Source organism: Silene latifolia, chromosome 11, assembly GCF_048544455.1.
Source record: "Silene latifolia isolate original U9 population chromosome 11, ASM4854445v1, whole genome shotgun sequence".
NCBI lineage: Eukaryota > Viridiplantae > Streptophyta > Magnoliopsida > Caryophyllales > Caryophyllaceae > Silene > Silene latifolia.
Genome location: NC_133536.1, coordinates 18,821,081 through 18,839,010, shown reverse-complemented (window position 1 = coordinate 18,839,010; position 17,930 = coordinate 18,821,081). Strand labels below are relative to the sequence as shown.

Genomic DNA, 17,930 nt, shown 5'->3' with positions numbered 1-17,930 from the left:
AACTTGGATTTTTCCTTGGTCTTCAAATCAAACAAAGTGAGAAAGGTACAATGATTCATCAACAAAAGTGTTTGAAGGAAATGCTAAGTATGTTTGGGTTGACTAATGTTAAACCTCTTGCTACACCAATGATTTCTAACATCAATCCTGACAAAGACGAAAATGGTAAGAGTGTTAGTGAAATCATGTATAGAGGTATGATTGGTTCATTACTTTATTTAACCGCTAGTCGACCCGACATACAATTTAGTGTATGCTTGTGTGCCCGCTTCCAATCAAGTTCTACGGAATCACATTTCAAAGCCGTCAAAAGGATTTTTGAGTACTTGATTGGAACATAAACCTATATATTTGATATCCATCTCATTACGATCTTGATCTTGTAGGTTTTTGCGGGTAGCACGGTGAATACAAAGAACACATTAAGTATTGACACTTTCTTAGGTCCTTGCCTCATTTCATGGGCCTTCAAGAAGCAAGAAGTTGTTGCACTATACACGGCTGAAAATGAATACAATAGTGCAGTACTCTGTGGCGCACAGATTCTTTGGGTATGACAACAACTGCATAACTATGGTATTATCTTCGACACAACTTCTATCTTTTGTGATAATACTAGTGCAATTAACACCTCAAAGAATCCAATGCAACATTCTAACACTTAACATATCGACATAAGACATGATGTTTACGTGATCAAGTTGTAAAAAGGAATATTTGTCTTAGTTTTTTGTAGAACGGAAAATTAATTAGCGGACATTTTTACAAAACCGTTTGAAAGAGAACAATTCGTAAAACTTCGGTTGGAAATTGGTTTATTGGGTGATATGTGATTCATATTATTTTATTTTCCTTAATGATTGACTAAAGATGAGGACATACATGTGATGACCCTAATTGTTAATTAGTTTACTTCATGCAAAAAATATGGTTCGAAAAATATGAATAATTATGCTTGTATTTGAATTGTTGTTGCATTGAGCCACTCAACCCACATTCAAAAATCAAACCTTTCCACCCTCCGCATGTCACTAAAACCATCCGAATCAACACTTCAAAAAATGCCTCCAAAACCCTCATACGACCGAGACTTCAAAATCTTCAAGATTCTTATGACCCAAAGAAAAGAGAAAATTCAAAGAAACAAATGACTTCTCCCATTAAATCCGCTGCCACAAATGAAATGTTGAGAAGTTCATATGTCGAATTACCCATTTCCTCTAAGAAATCCAAGGTTATTTCTCCTCCCAAAGCTGATGCCACAGCATGTGTCACTGTGACACGAAAGAAAACCACAACTCTAATTGAGGAAGATGACCAGAATATTGGGGTTAATAATGAAGATGAAATTTATGAAGATATTGGTAATTTGAATGAAGATAGTATGTTTAATAATAGTCTTGACCCATTGCCCTTATCATATGCTACAAATGAGAAAATCTTTGAAATCCTTGATGATGACTTGGAAGAAAACTAACATGATAAGCTCATTGTCACCAAGCGTTTTCCAAACAAAAGAACAAAAAAAAAGGGTTCAAGTTCAAAGATTCAAATTCAAAATCAAATTCAAAAAAAAAAAAAAAATGGAAGAAGAAGATTTATGCCACTGTCAAGGTGAATGTTGCATCTGGTACCTAATCCGCAATCATTAATCACCAACTCTTTTCCTAATCCTTGAGACTTGGGTAAGATTCTTGTAGCCATTACTCAATTGGTTAGTGAGAAAATTCGAACTTGAAATGAAGAATTTTTAGAACTTATGCAAACTTTGAGGGGGAAAGCTCCAAGAAAATTGATGATGCCTTGCTTAACCCCATTTCTAGCCCTGTTATCCATCAACATAACCCATTTTGGCTTAATGTTTTCCATATTCTTTTGCAAACCGTACTTATTTTATTTGTTGAACCTTGCCTTGTTTGCTGTTAAACTATGTCAAACTGTGTTTGTCACTATGTTTTGTCCTCCCTTGATGATGTCAAGAGGGGGAAGTAGTTTAATTATGTCTTATGTGTGACCCCTTAACTCTTAGGCTTGCGTTCACCGTAATATGTCTTGCGGCCTTGGTTAGATGTTCTACTTAGACTAAGTATATTGACTCTTTCATGCCTTGATCATGTCTTGTATGTTTTATGTTGAATGCTTAAAGACCGGCTAACCATAGGTTAAGGGGGAACTTCACACATTATTAAAACTTGCCATCATCAAAGGGGGAATTTGTTAGAACACACTTGGTTGATGATGCCAAGTTTCATTGTTATTTAATTGTTTGCTTCTTAGTTATAATATTTAGCATTTGAAGCACTCAATGAATTTACAAAGATGATTCAAGAATGATCAAGATAAAGTTATGATAAGAAATCCCTTTACCTTAGTCAAATGTTGTAAACGATTACAAATGCTTAGTGATTGAAGCAATCAAATTGACTCTCAAAGACGGCTTAACATGATCAAGATGAAGTCAACAAGAAGTCAAGACAATGATATGATCCTAGCATTAGTCGAAAAATGTAAGAGTAAGTGTAACATTCTCATTTACGTCAAGTGGCTGCAAAACCATGCAACAGTGCACTGCACTGTGGTTTCTGATACTACCGTATGGAGGGACTTTTATTCGGAATGTTTAAGTGTCAAAATCTTTACAAATTTCATATTCTCAAAGATTTTACATTTGAATTATCCCAGCTTGAAAACAAATCTGAAAAAATTAATTTGCAAAACTCACATGTGACTCCTCTAAAGTTGTGCATCTACTTTTACATAAATGGAAAGTTGATTTAGTCAAGTACTAAAGCACTCTTCCATTTGTGGTAAGTTGTCACTTGTCAAATGTGTTGAAGTTTTAAATCTGAAATTTTAAGTCATAAATCCACATTGATTAATCCTCTAGATTTGTGCATTTACCTTTTACTAAAATGGTAAGTTGAACTTGTCAAAGTTTTAAAGCTAGAAATGCTTTTTGCCATTTTGGTAAAATGTCACATGTTGAGTGTTTTGGGAAGAGTTTTCTGATTTTGATCAATGACTTGTACTCCAAGCCTATAGCCTAACACTTACAATCACTCAAAGGCTATCTATTTAATATTGGGTTTAATTAACCTAAGTTGTACTACTTAGATGATCAAATCCACTATAAATAGAGTGCATTTGCATCATTTATTACCCAAGACTTTTATGAGCATTAATTGTTAAAACACTTTGCAAAACATCAGCTCTTGTTCTTCAGCTTATTTGCAAAATTGTTTTCTATTTTAAAAGTCTTCAAACGTTTTTCAAAAGGGCTGTAAATCTCCATGTATCAGTTCGCTGCACTGTGGCATATGAGCTTGTTCCATGATTCTCGTGTTTAGGTCTTAATTGTGATCTCCATGTTCATTAAGTGAACGATTGAGATTCAAAGACTCTGTAAACCTGTGAGATAGAACTTAAGTCTTGAAGCGGAGTAGCTTTAAGCAAGTGAAAGTCTTGAAGCGGAGTAGCTTCAAGCAAATGCAACCGGAGTAGGTTGGCGAGTTATTTTCATTGTAAGGGGTTTAGTTGTTTGAGTAAATTTCTAAACAAGCAATAAAATAACGGTTGGACGTAGGCCTCGGAGTAGAGGCTGAACCAATTTTTTAAACATCGTCTTGTTTGTTCATTTACTTTTACGTTTGTTCTCCTTATTTATATATTGTTTATCTCAACATGCCGTGTCACAGTGTTCAATCTTGTGTCTCGGACACTATTTGATTGATTCAATCTTGTGAACTTAAAACGACTAAGTATTTCAAGTTTTCAACTTAAAAGAGATTCACTTAAGATTTTCATTGCTAAGAGTATTCAACTTAAAAAGTATTCACTTAATATCTTCATTGTTAAGTTGAAGAAAAAATACTCTTTCATTCATACTTTTTAAGTGCAGGCAACTTGATCGACTTTCTTGTGACATATCTTGAAATTTGAATTCGTGTGTATATACTTCTAACTCAAATAGTTCTAAGTATAAACACCTCTATCATTTAAAGTATTGTCCATATCAGTTTAGTCTATTGTCCTAGATTTCAAAGAAGCTTAATTCAAGCTTAAAATTTTTAAATTGGTCACCTAATTCACCCCCTCCCCCTCTTAGGTGTTCTCGTCCTTGACTCTTCAATCCTCATCTCCAATCTTCCTGTTCAAAAGAGCTAAGAAACGGGTTCTGAGATCGATCTTCAACAATAATCTGCGCAAGTTTATTCGGGTGAGTAATCTTGAGTTCATACTTGCTGGAATTCCTTTGTCGCCATATATTATGCATGCAAGAGTTAATGGTGGCGTCCACAATGGCTTTTCTAGTCTTTGAACCATTCCTGTTAAACCTCCAATGCAAAATATTCTGGGTTGGTAACACGATGCGAAGCCAATCTCCAATCTGATCTATCACCCTATTACTGTAATCACAAGAGAAGAAGAGATGCTCACTGTTCTCATCCGTATTCACACATATACAACAGGTAGCATCCTCAGTTATCCCTAAATTGTGAAGCTTTTCTTTCATATTCAAGCCATTTTGATGATATATCCAAGCTAGTATACTATGTTTAGATAAAGACCAAGAGTTTCATACCAAATGATGCCAATTAACCTGATTCCTCTTATCCCTGAGATATTCGTAGCCTTTTGCAATTTGTAGCTCTTTTACCACTAAAAATACTATATCTAGTGAATTTTTTAAAATTATCCCTTACTCCTAAAAACACTATAACCAAATTTAGCTCCTTCACATTTAAAATCATCTACCCATTCTCAGTTTCTTGCCCTGTAGGTATTATTTTTTGGATGATAAAGCGGGAATTTGTTAGTGAATACTCCCTCAGTCTCGGTCAATTGTTATCCTTTGGTTTTGACATAAAAACCATGGAAAGAGGAGAGGGCCAATTACTAAATGACATGTGGACCAAATTAAGTATGAATGATCAAATTGTTCGTCAAATGCATTTCTAAAATGGAAAGGACAACAATTGACTGAGACACCAAAAAATAGATTCGGACAAAAAATGACGGGGACAGAGGGAGTACTTTTTATATGGACAATGATAGGGCGTCACCCGGTAATACACCATCTCGACTCTTGGTGCCACCGTAACTAAAATAATCCAATAATAATAAATACAATATTAAACAAAAAATTCACGTGGTACCGGTGAAATTTGCCCCTTTGCACATGGTACCTAATATTTTATGTTTTTGCAAAATGACAATGTCCAGGGGCGATATCGCATATATTCTTTGCCATTTTTGCCTTTGGCTAAATTGTTTGACAAAAAAAAATAGATTAAAATGTCATTGAATTTACAAAATTATCCTCGATGGTACTCAAATTCTATATCCGCGGTGGCAATAAAATTGAAGCACTAGTACATGTGATTAACCTTTGTCCAGCAAGTTTAATTTATACACAAGTTGGCAACAATTATACAACCCTACAAGAAAAATCTTGTTCTTTCGCGGTTAATTACTACTCCGTACATCAAAACCCTAGTTCTCGGGTGCTTTTAGCAATCCTTTAGGAATTAGAATGAAGTTCTTTGTTGTCGGTCATAAAAAATCGTCGCCCAAGTAACCAAGTGTATATATAGACATGCATGTACCATACATATTTCATATTTTCATAATTTCTCACTTAAAAATCAAATCACCCCATTACCGAAAAACAACTAAAATCATAGAATTTCATCAAATTTCTGAGAGTAAATATAATACTATCGTCATGGAGCTTGATACAAAATAAAGGTTTTCCATAATCATTAGGACTAGTATATTTCCTAATTAGAGATTATTATTAGTTTATTTTATTTACTAGTTAACAGAAGAAGGCAAGACGATTTTAGGTAAGTTTCAGATTGTGTTTTAGGTTAGCTAGGTTGGTTTCTAACTCCTATATAAGGAAATCTAATGTATTGTTTATCGGATATAGATTGAGAATTAATAAAAAAAAAAAACAGAACTTTGCTTTGCTGCGTGCAATTGTGAATTTCGGATCGACGCGTTCGTTCCAAGCTTTGTTATTGTTTGACGCGTTTTCAAATTCTAACCCGATTGATAGCAATAGGTCTTGCGATTCAATCACCATTGTTCGATCTATAGGTCTAGATCGCGCAAATATCCCATTGTTTCGATTTCAAGACAGATTTCGAAGCAAATATCCCTTTTAATTATTGTTCGTTATTCTATTAAACCGCTTCCGCGCAATTTTCGTATCAGAGCTAGACATGAAGAAGTCATCACATGATAATTCTGATAAGAGAATAATGAAGTTCAAAGATAATGAAGATAATAAAGTGCAACTGACGTACGCTCAGCGATTGGAGAATTCAAGCCGAAAGATGCAAGAAAGATACAATCAAACGAATATGACATGGATTCTAATAATGCCACATGGGATGAAAAAAAAAGCCACGTACACAATAACAATGTGACTTGACAAACGAATATGACATTGATTATCAATTTATTATTATATTGCAAAATTTAATTCACTTATTTCCTTTAAAAATTTCATCCATATTCCATTAGTTTTAAACTTAATTAACTCAAAAAGAAACTACAATAAAAAAAATATGCATTAACTATAAGTTAATAATTTAAAGATATCTATCTATATAATAACATAAAAAGCCTAGATTGAGTATTTAGTTGAATGATACGTGGCGCACAACATTTACATCTATATAATAACATAAAAAACTTAGATTGAATAGTTAGTAGATTGACACGTGATGCCCAACATTTACATGTTAGATCAATTTTTTAATTTTATTTTAAAAAAAAAGTAAAAATAGAAAATGAAAAGGCAAAGTAGTAATCAATAGACTAATTATTCATCTTATTTAAACACTTTCATTTACCATGCATTATTCCACTTAATAATCATTATTTTGTGCTAATTTATTTATATTCCACCGTTATGAAAAAATTTCACCTATAAAAGAAAATAAATTAATAATATTTTAGCATATTCCTAGCAAAAACAAATTAATGAAAAATTAATGAAAAGTAACATAAAAAAGCTTAGATTGAGTAGTTACTAGACTAACACGTGACGAGCTACATATACATGTTTGATCAATTTTTTATTTTTTATTTAAAAAAAAGTAAAAATAGAAAATAAAAAGGCAAAGTGTAATCAATAGACTAATTAGTCATCTTATTTAAACACTTTCATTTATCATGCATTATTCCATTTAATAGTCATAATTTAGTGCTAATCTTTTTTATATTCTACCGTTATGAAAACATTTAACCTATAAAACAAAATAAATTGATAAAAATTCTAACACATTCCTAGCAAAAACAAATTAATGAAAAAGTTTGTTTATTTTCACCTAATTATTTTATTTGATTTATTTTTCAATAATTCTCATATCTTTACTTTGTGGTGTATAGGAATCAAATGGACAATAAATGAAGAGGTAAGAGAGAAGTAGAAGAAAAGTGGAGAATTCGACAAGCATTTGTATTATATAGTTTGTTTTAGCCATTGTCGAATGTATATAAAGACACTTGAAATCATCGACGATTTAAAGCATGTAAGTTTAACTTGACTTTTGTATTATTTTCACCTCCCATTTTTGTTTTTCTACTTTTCCTTTTCTGTAATTCGCTTTTTAGTGCGCGATCATCCATGATGGCTCTCCAATCATTTTAGGACTAAGGCTCTGATGTTGTTGTTGTATTATAAATAGGACTTTTCCAATAACAAGCTATTTTAGTTTTGTTTTTTGATGTATAATGATGTGATTCTCAACGGCGTTTTCATTCACTGGCTTAGACCATTGACTTAGCTTGATAAACACGGAGTATAATTTTAACTAACTTTGGTAAAGAGTTACTCTTGTGTAAGACGGTTTTATATTAATATAATTGTAAAACGTATTCAATCACAATCCTAGTCTATTTGTCGGTATAAGTGATTACTAAGAAAATCTGCTTTACAATAAATTTGTATAAGGCCGTCTTACACAAGTATTTGTATTGCTAAATGGTCATTTTTGGGTTATTTCAAATAGATGTCATCGAAGCCTCAAAGGTAACTTTTATTTTGGTTTTGTTTTGATTAGATCGAGGTCATTTCATTTGACTAACTTAATTTTATTAAAATTTGTTTTAAATACTAAGAAATATACTTTTATTAGGATAGTTTTATATATTTAATTTTTTTGAAATCTACTCTGGTTAGGATTTCTAAAAAAGTTGGACTCTCTAATATCGCTCGAAAAGTTTCTGCTTTATATATGTACTAGTTGGAAAGCCCGTGCGATGCACGGGCCTCTCATTAGGATTATCTTTAAAAATTAATATATTTTAAGTTAATAAAAAAAGTCATACTATATTGTCATTGATGGAAAAAAATCCGTTATTGCTTTTAGCATAAAAGTTTTACCATAAATTAGTATAAGATCAAGTAACATGGTTATAGTAATTAGTACTCCGTATAAACATCTCGCAAAATCAAATCCAAACTGAATTCCAATAGAATTAGTAATCTTTAAACACAGTCAAAATATCTCTGATTCTATTACATAGAATGCACGAGCACCTAGTTGTATCATATGTGACAACATTAGTTAGTAGTTTATGTCTTTTTTTTTTTAAATAGTCGGGTTACTAAGTTTGTATAATAATGCCAGTTCGTAGTATATATTTTATGACACCTCTGAAACGTTATTTTACGTTTCCATGGTCTGGTAATAGAAAACTATTAAATTTAACAAAAAGTCAAACTATGGTAACAATAGGAGCAAATAAAATTTCGGAGGTTGATTTAGATGAGGACAGATTAATCATCAGTTCCTATAACAAAAATGCAACTAAAGTGTTGTGGCATTTGGTATTTAACTATATCAGTTGTATACTAACATTTAGAGATATAGTTAGATTATAGTGTTACCATTCTTATTGTCTAAGCACCATCAGTTTTTAACCGAAATAGTCTTTGACTACTTATCCTTAAAAACTTCATGCAAAATATATAATACAACATCTTAATTTGGCAAATTGTGAAAACTTCTTTATAAACAATGTCCTTCTTGTGACCTTGATACATTTATTGGTCTCTATCATCGATGTAGAACCTTAATCTCTTGGATGAACGCTTCTACATAAAGCTGACCATTAATAAAAACTGGTTTTGACAGATAAATTTAAACATGATTTTGTCACTGTTCCCAACTCTTGTTTATTGTCATGGCGCAGCATCTGAGCCGGCAAATAATGGCATGACACAAAAACACGACACGAATCCGACATGAAATTAACGGGGTTGTGTTGACATTTAAAGACCCATTTATACAAGCTGGTCGACACGAACACGACACGAGATTTAATTGGGCTAGGTTTAGGTTGAGCACTACACACACGGACCGACCCGAATAACCTATCTACTAAATTAATCCCAATTTTTCTTGATCCTTACATAAATATACTTACACTTTCCAAATATTGACATGACACGAAACTACGACACGAAATTAACGGGTTAGGGTTGAGGCTTGATGACCCACTAATGTAACTGGATCGACATGAACACGACACGAGATTTAATTGGGTCGAGTTTTTGTTGAAGAGTTTATGATCCATTTAAATGTGACACCTGAACCTGACACGACCAGATCTGTTTGTCACGTCTACGTAGCATGGCCTCGACGTATATTATCGCTTCTTAAGAATATAAGAAATATTTGTATCAGAGGAAGTCATTACTATCCTCAGGTTCAGTACCTTTTGCCGACTTTGGAATCCGTAAGTATATTCGCTTCTACTATGAATTTTCCAAGGCGATTGATAATATGACAGATCCCGTTAGATAATCCTCTTACGGAGTTAATGTTCCTCAACAACATAACCGACATACCACACTTGGTAGAGCATACCATTATGAGTTATAGGTATACTCCTTTCCCTTCTTAAACATCTTCCGCCTTGTTTCTTAGAGGTCAAACTTTTATAACTTTGACCATTAATATGTCGAAAATCATGGCCAAACTTCTGTTTTGATGATTGTGTAGAAGCAATGAGGATGAAGTACATTTAGTGCGAAATTCCTAAAAGATAATGAATCTTACTCCCAAAGTCTACACCAACTAAAACACTCTACCAAATCCCGCATAATGAAAACAAAAACTGACTCCTAAAAGCAAGGATGACATATGGGAGATAAGACATGACGGATGTAGGTCTTCTTGTTGTCGCAGGTAGAAATTTTCAAAACCATAACCGCTTCAACTTGGAGAGATCTTAAAATAGTTTCGTTCCATTTAAATGTCATATACTCGTATATTCTACAGCCTTCTCAAACAATTCTGATATTATTCTACCCATATATAACACTCATGGTTGACATGATTTAAAATTCAATTTGAGCGTAAAAATTTATTTATATTCTCTACATCCAAGACAAATGTTTTTTCTTATTGTAGACTTGTAGAGTTAACAATAATGTTCTGTTCTTCATGATTTTGGAGTATATATGTACTTTGTGTTACAATGCCTAATTGTTAATATTTATTCTGAATCAATAGCTATAATGGAGATTATAAAATTAAAAAAAGGAACTTGAGATCAACTCCTAACAATAGGGTCAAAAATAAGTAAACATTGGCAGAAAAAAAAACAAGAAGTAATTAATTAGATTTGAGGAAGGTCGGGAGATTATGAAAAATCTCATATTTAGGCTTTGTTTCAAAGAAATAAGCTTTTGACCAAAAGTTCATTTATCTTAATTTTTTTTGTAATACTTGATAGATAAACTATTTGCCAAAATAAGAGTAGCAGTGAAAAATGAGAAATAAGTTACATGTGTTTTTTATTCCTCCAATTTAAAATATTAAATATAGAGAACTTATTATGTACTTTTCGAGTATCATTTTACTCAAAAAAAAACCCAACTATGTTTCGTTAGTTTGCCAAAATTTTTTTTACTTGATCAATTAAATTATCATTCTTAATTTTTAGTTAGCTTTTAAGCTATTTTTTTAGGTTTAAGTTAACTTATCATTTAGTATGACTACTGAAATTTAAGATACACTATACGAATAACGTTTATGTTATTAATATTATACCATATAATTAGTTACATTATGTATTTTGAGTATCAACTACTTATATTGGGATAATTTTATTAAAATATTAAAAAATCTACTTTTATTAGGATAATTTTATTAATTTTTTTTCGAAATGTACCCTTGTTAGGAATTCTAAAAAAGTTGGACTCTCTAATATCGCTCGAAAAGTTTCTGCTTTATATATATGTATGTATTGATTGATTGATTGATTTTAGATTATTAAAAAGTAAAAAATAACAAAATTCAAGCACTAGTAGTATACGCGTGATTGACTTTGTCCCAAGTGTAAATTTATTAATGTGAAATACGGAGTAATTATTTTATTCACGCCAACAAATTATACAACCCTAATAATTTCCAAAAAAAATTCAACTGATTTTTACTTACCTAGTTCCTTTAGGACTTCCTTGTTGTCGGTAACAAGAACTCCTCGCCCAAGTAACAAAGCATATATATAGACTGATGTAATTTCATATTTTCATAATCTTTCACTTAAAAACAATTGCAAATTATACATAAACAACACTAAAATCAGAGAGTTCATCAAGATCGTCATCATGGAGAAAGTGAAAGAAAAAGATAACTTAGACATGAATACTACTACTACGAGATTAATGAAGCTGAAAGATAATGAAAATACTAAGGTGCAATTGTCGTATGCTCAACGATTGGAGAATTCAACTCGAAAGATGCAAGAAAGATACAATCAAGCTAAAGATAGCCGGCAAAAGATATGCGTAATAGGGTTGGATGATGCCCCTAATCCATCTCGTCGTAGCGAGACTATGATCAAGAAAGTTATACCTAATGGTGTTAGGAAGCCACTGATGTCTAACGTAAAGCGTACCTCAAGTTGTGTCAAAGACAGAGGCGTAAAAAGAAATTCTCAAGGGTATGGCGGCATCAAGGGTAACAATGGAAATTTGGAGTTGTCGAAGAAACGGGATGAATTGAATGAAAAGAGGAGATTGAATGAAGTATACAAATTGTCGTACGCTGAAAGGGCGGAGATGGTGAAGAGGAAATTGCAACAAGGATATGATCAATGCAAAGACGATAGCCGTAAGAAGGCGTGTTTAATTTGTTAAATTCGAAGGGGAGTGAGAAAAAAAAAAACATATATAAGATATTAATCCCACATTGATGAAGAAACATTGATCAAGGTAAGAGCTAAGTATAAAGTGGCATTCTTCAACATTGAAAAAATCACGCAGCCATGCATTGAGCACAAAGCGAACTATTCTTTCGCCTTTTACTAAAGAATACCGTGTGCTCGTTGCTTTACAGTGGCATACGTTAATTTTTAGAGGGAGCTCCTTCAACGGAGCTTCCAGCAATTCAAGTGCAATGTCGATAATTTTAATGTCGTTAATTGTGTTTTCAGCCTTCAGCCTTTACATTATTGTCCAACAGCAAATATTGAAGCTTTCTTACATCAACAGATAAAATTGTTAAGAGTAATTTTGATGTTGTATATTCATTGCAACAAGGCTACGATGATCAATGCGAATATAGCCGTAAGAAGGCGTACTTAATCTGTTAGATGGAGGCTTCTCTTACATTCGTTCATCAACTTAGCTATGCATAATGCATGAAATAATAGCCTATTCTTACAATATCATTGTAGTAGAGGACGAGATTGACGAACCTCCTTAATTTTCATTGGCAAATAATCAGTTGACGAAATAAAAGAAAATTAGCCTCGTCGAAAATGCTAAAATCGTAATTCTTTGACAACAATTCCTCTGCATTATTATAAATAAGGTTGCAATCAACATATTTAGTAGCCTAAGTGGTAAGCTAAGTACAACACATGGCCCTAATTAATCCTCTCATTATGAGGACAAGAATGATACCTTTTCTTAGTGGTACAATACAATAGCGAGTTTTTAAATCGCCATATTAGTTTTATTATTGAATATTATACTCGTAACTACTAATTTTTAGGAACAATAGGACTTCTTACATCTTTCTCGTTCATGTGATTTTAACCTTGTTTCTCCCACACGCAATAATTAGCTCCATAGGTAGCAACTTTGAAGTTTGATGGAATGAGATTGCCAAGGTCATTTCTGGTTCCGAGCTTCACTATAATCTTTCCATCGATCATTGCAACGTAGAGATCAGCATTCGCTGCCATTATATTGACATTACTTGCTTCTGAAATACCATTTCTCGTCCTTACTGAACTCAATCGTATAATTTCTTCCTTCAAACCCCATTCAAAGAAATGATCATAGAACTGCAAAACGAAAACAGTAAGTGAATTGGAGTTTATTGGTAATTAAATGTTTGTCAAATAGTAAGTGCATATATATTAGGGCATCATCAACTATCAAGTGACTTACGATAGATGGGGTTCCAGGGTGCGTGAGAATATATGCGTAGCCTTGCATAACTTTATCGGAGGGGAATGCCCATAGTCTTTGAGTGGATCCGGTATCATGGTTATCGATAAAGGTTACTGCATTTTTAGGCATAATTCCAATAAGTCCACTAGGCCTACCACTTGGGTCTTTTAATCTCCATAATTCTCCTTCAACGGCCGCTTGAAGAATACCCTTAGTAGTGAAATCAAAGGCATTAATAACACCCCCACCCGCGGCTTGGACCCACCCGGCTAACTCATTCCTAGGCCCATCTTGGTTGTAATCGGGCTTACCATCCGGGTCGTAGTGTATAGCCGAGTCCCATAGTTCTCCAACGGCGAAATTAGGTGAAGTTTATTGCATGTAAAGTTTGGTAATGCTAGGTGCATATCCCTTGACAAAATCAAATCTCCATCCACCATCAAATCCAATTTCGGTCTTCAACCAATTCATCCAATCGATTAGCTCTTTTTGGACTCTCGGGTTAAGGTGATCGATATCTGGAGCCGCTCCATACCCGGCTCCAGTGTCTAAATTCCCGCTACCATCCGAGTATTGAGTGTCGTCCCTACATATGGCCCATGGACCCCAATCTAGACGATCATCGGGCGTGCCTCCTTCAAAGATGCAATAGATTCCCCTTCCATCTTGCTTGTCAGCACATCTATGATTTATTACGATATCAGCTACCGATTTGATCCCTTTTTGATGTAAGGAGTTGATCAAGTTCTTCAACTCGGTCTCATGTCCATACCTTGAGGCGTCAAGATCATATAATCTACCAGGTAAATATCCTGAAATTCAAGACAAATATGAGTTAGTTTAGTTTAAACAGACGTCTCGACTCTCGAGTGCAATTCTCTAACATAAAATCAAAGTTGTCCGAGAAGGTAAACAAATGATTGAGTCGGTAATTCGGAAGACTAAACATATATACCTTGAGGAGAAACAGAATGAGAAGGGGGAGGAAGCCAGACATGGGTGACTCCAGCTCTGGCCAAATCATCAACCGAGTTTACCAAAGAATTGTAAAGTCCTCCTTGCGTATGGTATGACTCCCAATTGAATCCCTAAACATTACAATGCATTAATGTAACTATTTCCTCAACCAACAAAAATAAATTAATCTAGTTAACCAAACCTATTGAATTTCAAATGAGAATAATTTATGAATGATAAAGAGATTTTTTTTATTTTTTTCTAGTAAACTGTTCCATCTTGTTTAGTTTTGATTAAAATATACTACTCACAACAAATAAAAAGGAAAATAAATGATTGGGACAGAGGAAGTTGTAGCTAGTTCATTCCTCTAGCTTCGAACCTCAGCTCACCATTGCAAATACTAACAGAAGTTAAAGAGTGTATTACCTGAAATAACAATGTAGGCGTGACGAAGGCAAAGAGAAGAGAGAATAAGATGGTAAAGAAGCAAAGAAGATTGGTGATCCTAGAACTCTTCATCTTCAAACTCCGTGAATGGAACAATGAAGAAGAAGAAATATGATGTAGGAAATGAATGAAGAATTAGGAACGTAAGGAGGGTTTTTATAGGCGAATAAAATGCATGCATGGTGAAATCGATAGAAAAATGTCACGTATTTCGAGTAAATGGAAGTTAGGTCGATAAGGTTTTTGGATAGCTCTCGTTACTTGACGATTCATTATTTGATCACAAATTGCAACTTTTGATTTAATGGAGTAAATAGTATATAACAGATGACCCATGCAGCCATGCTTTATCGCAGTCACCACCCAACCCTATTTAATTTGAACACTTGCTATGTTGTATACAAAGTGTTGAAGTCATAACCAACAATCATTTGTCAATCATATAGTGTAGAGGAGTTTTATGTTGAACAATGATCATTTTACGTTAAAAAGTGGTTTTAAAAAACAAAAAAGTAAAACTAGTCATTTTGTCACATTAAATTGTCATTTTTTTACCTTGAAATGCGTCATTGTTTGAGTGGTCGTACCATACAATAATCTTGTAGTATATTTTATAGTGATTGCCAATATAGTAAATTAATAATTACTCCCTTTTATATTAGGTATCAAGTTTCTAAAAAAGCTTCATTTTATAAACTTTTTATTAAATTACTCCCCTCAAATGTTGTCAGGTCTAAAATTGCACTCATTTTCATTTACAGGCGAAAATTCTTAAAATCTGACGAAATTACCATTGGGTCAATATTTAGACATCCCTCCATTTCACTTGTCATTCTATTGATTTTTAATATTTAATCCCAAAAAATTTCCCTAATATACTTAAATTATGGAGTTGTGTCAAGGTGGGGAGTTGTTTGATCGGATTGTGGCTAAAGGGCAGTATAATTAGCGCGAGGCAGCAAAGTTGACGATGAGCACTTTTGTTGGGTTGTTGAAGCTTGTCATTCGTTGGGGGTTATTCATAGAGATCTCAAGCTTGAAATTTTTTTGTTTAAGAGCATTGGCGAGGATTCTCCCCTTCAAAGTATCGACTTTGGCCTCTCTGTGTTTTATTAGCCAGGTGTTTATAAATATGTTGAAATTTAATATAAATCCCTTATCTATTAAAAGAATAGGTGAACTCACTAATTTTCCCTTTAAAAAGCATCTTTTTAAATAAGGAAGTTATTTATAATTTAATTGTATTCACTAAATAAAAAAAAAATTAATAGTTATAATGTTTTTCATTATATAATTCTTTTCATTAAAATTAATCTTTTCATCAAATTATATAATTTTCACTAAACACTAAACTATAATATTTTAATTAAAATATAAATAATATTAAATCTTTATTGATACTATTATTTGATAATGACATGACTCATACAGTCATACTACGCAAAATTATAAATCGTTTTAATTACTTTCATGACAAAAAAACTTGAGAGAAACTGGAATCATTAGTTTTGTGGTATAAAAAAATAGTTTTTGATTACTTTCATGACAATTACGTTAATGAGATACCACTATTAAATTACAGTTTAGTCAGGGCCGTCCCTGTAATTTTGGGGGCCCTGTGCGAAATCTTAAAAAGGGGCCCCCCAATACTGTTTTTATTAAAAGAATAATGAAAAAAAAACATACATAACTATTTTGAGTAATGTTTATATAACTAGTTTATTTCTCAATTCTAGAAGAAATATAAGTACATAAATAAATTCCTTTTCCATCCTTTCACAATAACTAAGTGGTATAGTGGTTTGTTCCACAATAAACATGCCATGCCACCCGGTTTCAAATCCCTAAAGCCATATTTTGCTGAAAATTGAAAATTTCCATTTTGTAAAAATCTAACAAAGTTAAACATGAGGCAAGGATCGAACCCAGAACCACTTGCAATATGTACCACACCTCCTACCACTATGTCTCAGTGATTATTATGGTAGATCATGCACTAAATTATTTATTAACCAGTACTGATATTTCTTGCGATTGGGCCCTTCCAAGTCGGGGGCCCTGTGCGGCCGCACCGCTTGCACGGCCCCAGGGCCGGCCCTGAGTTTAGTTTTACTTAGTTTTCTTTAAAAAATTTACTGTTAAGTTTTTTTTTCTCATATCAAATTATAATGACGTGAAATATGAAAAATTAATAAGTTTTTAAGTTAGCATGATTAAGTAATATAAAAATAAAAACTCTATAAATACCGCGCATTCATTGCGCGTGATCTAAACTAGTTGCGAATCAATTGAGTTAAATGTAGTATTCCAATCATTTTAATTTTGTGTAACCCTAATTTCTTAGTTCTTAGCCCTGATTTTTGGGTTTTAAACCCTTATTTCCAGATTTTTAAACCTTGGGGTTTTAACCCTAATTTCTGTGTTTTAAACACAACCCTAATTTTTGGCATTATAACCTTTATTTCTGGATTAGGAAACTCTAATTTTTCGGTTGTAAACCCTAATTACTGAAAATAAGATGAACAATCTTACCTTAAGTGGGGAAAAATATAAGAAGAGAGGAAAGTTGAAATGAATAAATGAATTGAATAGATGTATAAGGGAGAGAGAAGACTAAGTATATAATAGAGTAATAAGGGTAGTATCGTCATAAAATTAGGCTTTTAAACTAATAATTTGAATTTTGACGGAATATCTCACCAGAATATAAAAAAGTGTGCAATTTTTTACCTCAGAACATTTGAGGTAAGTAATTTAATAAAAAGAGTATAAAATGGTTTTTTTTTTTTTTTTTTTTTTAGAAAAGTGGTATCTAAAAGGGAGTAATTATTCATTTACTCTTGCAAATATACCAAAGAGTATACATCATTAATCATTATGAGGTACTTCCTCTGTCCCGGTCATTTATTGTCCTATTTTATTTTGGAGTGTCTCAGTCAATCGTCGTCCTTTCTATTTTAAGAATTAAACTTGATGAACAATTTGATTATTTACACTCAATTTGACCCACTTTTCATTTAGTAATTGACCCTCTCCTCTTTCAGTTTCTTGCCCTGTCGGTATTATCTTTTGGATGAAAAAGCGGGAATTTGTT

General features: G+C 32.8%; 1 protein-coding gene, 1 non-coding gene and 1 pseudogene across 2 annotated transcripts; 1 reads left to right on the top strand and 2 right to left on the bottom strand.

The window, feature by feature from the left end:
- Positions 1 to 4,132: 4,132 nt before the first annotated feature.
- On the bottom strand, positions 4,133 to 4,513 carry LOC141613027 (uncharacterized). The gene has a single exon (XM_074431767.1). It carries the CDS (start codon positions 4,511 to 4,513, stop codon positions 4,133 to 4,135), a length of 381 nt encoding a protein of 126 aa, XP_074287868.1.
- Positions 4,514 to 12,290: 7,777 nt separating this feature from the next.
- Positions 12,291 to 12,408, top strand: LOC141615528 (U5 spliceosomal RNA). The gene has a single exon (XR_012529945.1). It is a non-coding gene; the product is annotated as a U5 spliceosomal RNA (small nuclear RNA).
- Positions 12,409 to 12,786: 378 nt separating this feature from the next.
- LOC141612758 (alpha-amylase-like) lies at positions 12,787 to 14,937 on the bottom strand (annotated as a pseudogene).
- Positions 14,938 to 17,930: the final 2,993 nt, after the last annotated feature.

Excerpts from the sequence above, each read along its gene's own strand:
- LOC141613027 (XM_074431767.1), bottom strand. The coding sequence starts at position 4,513 with ATGAAAGAAAAGCTTCACAATTTAGGGATAACTGAGGATGCTACCTGT.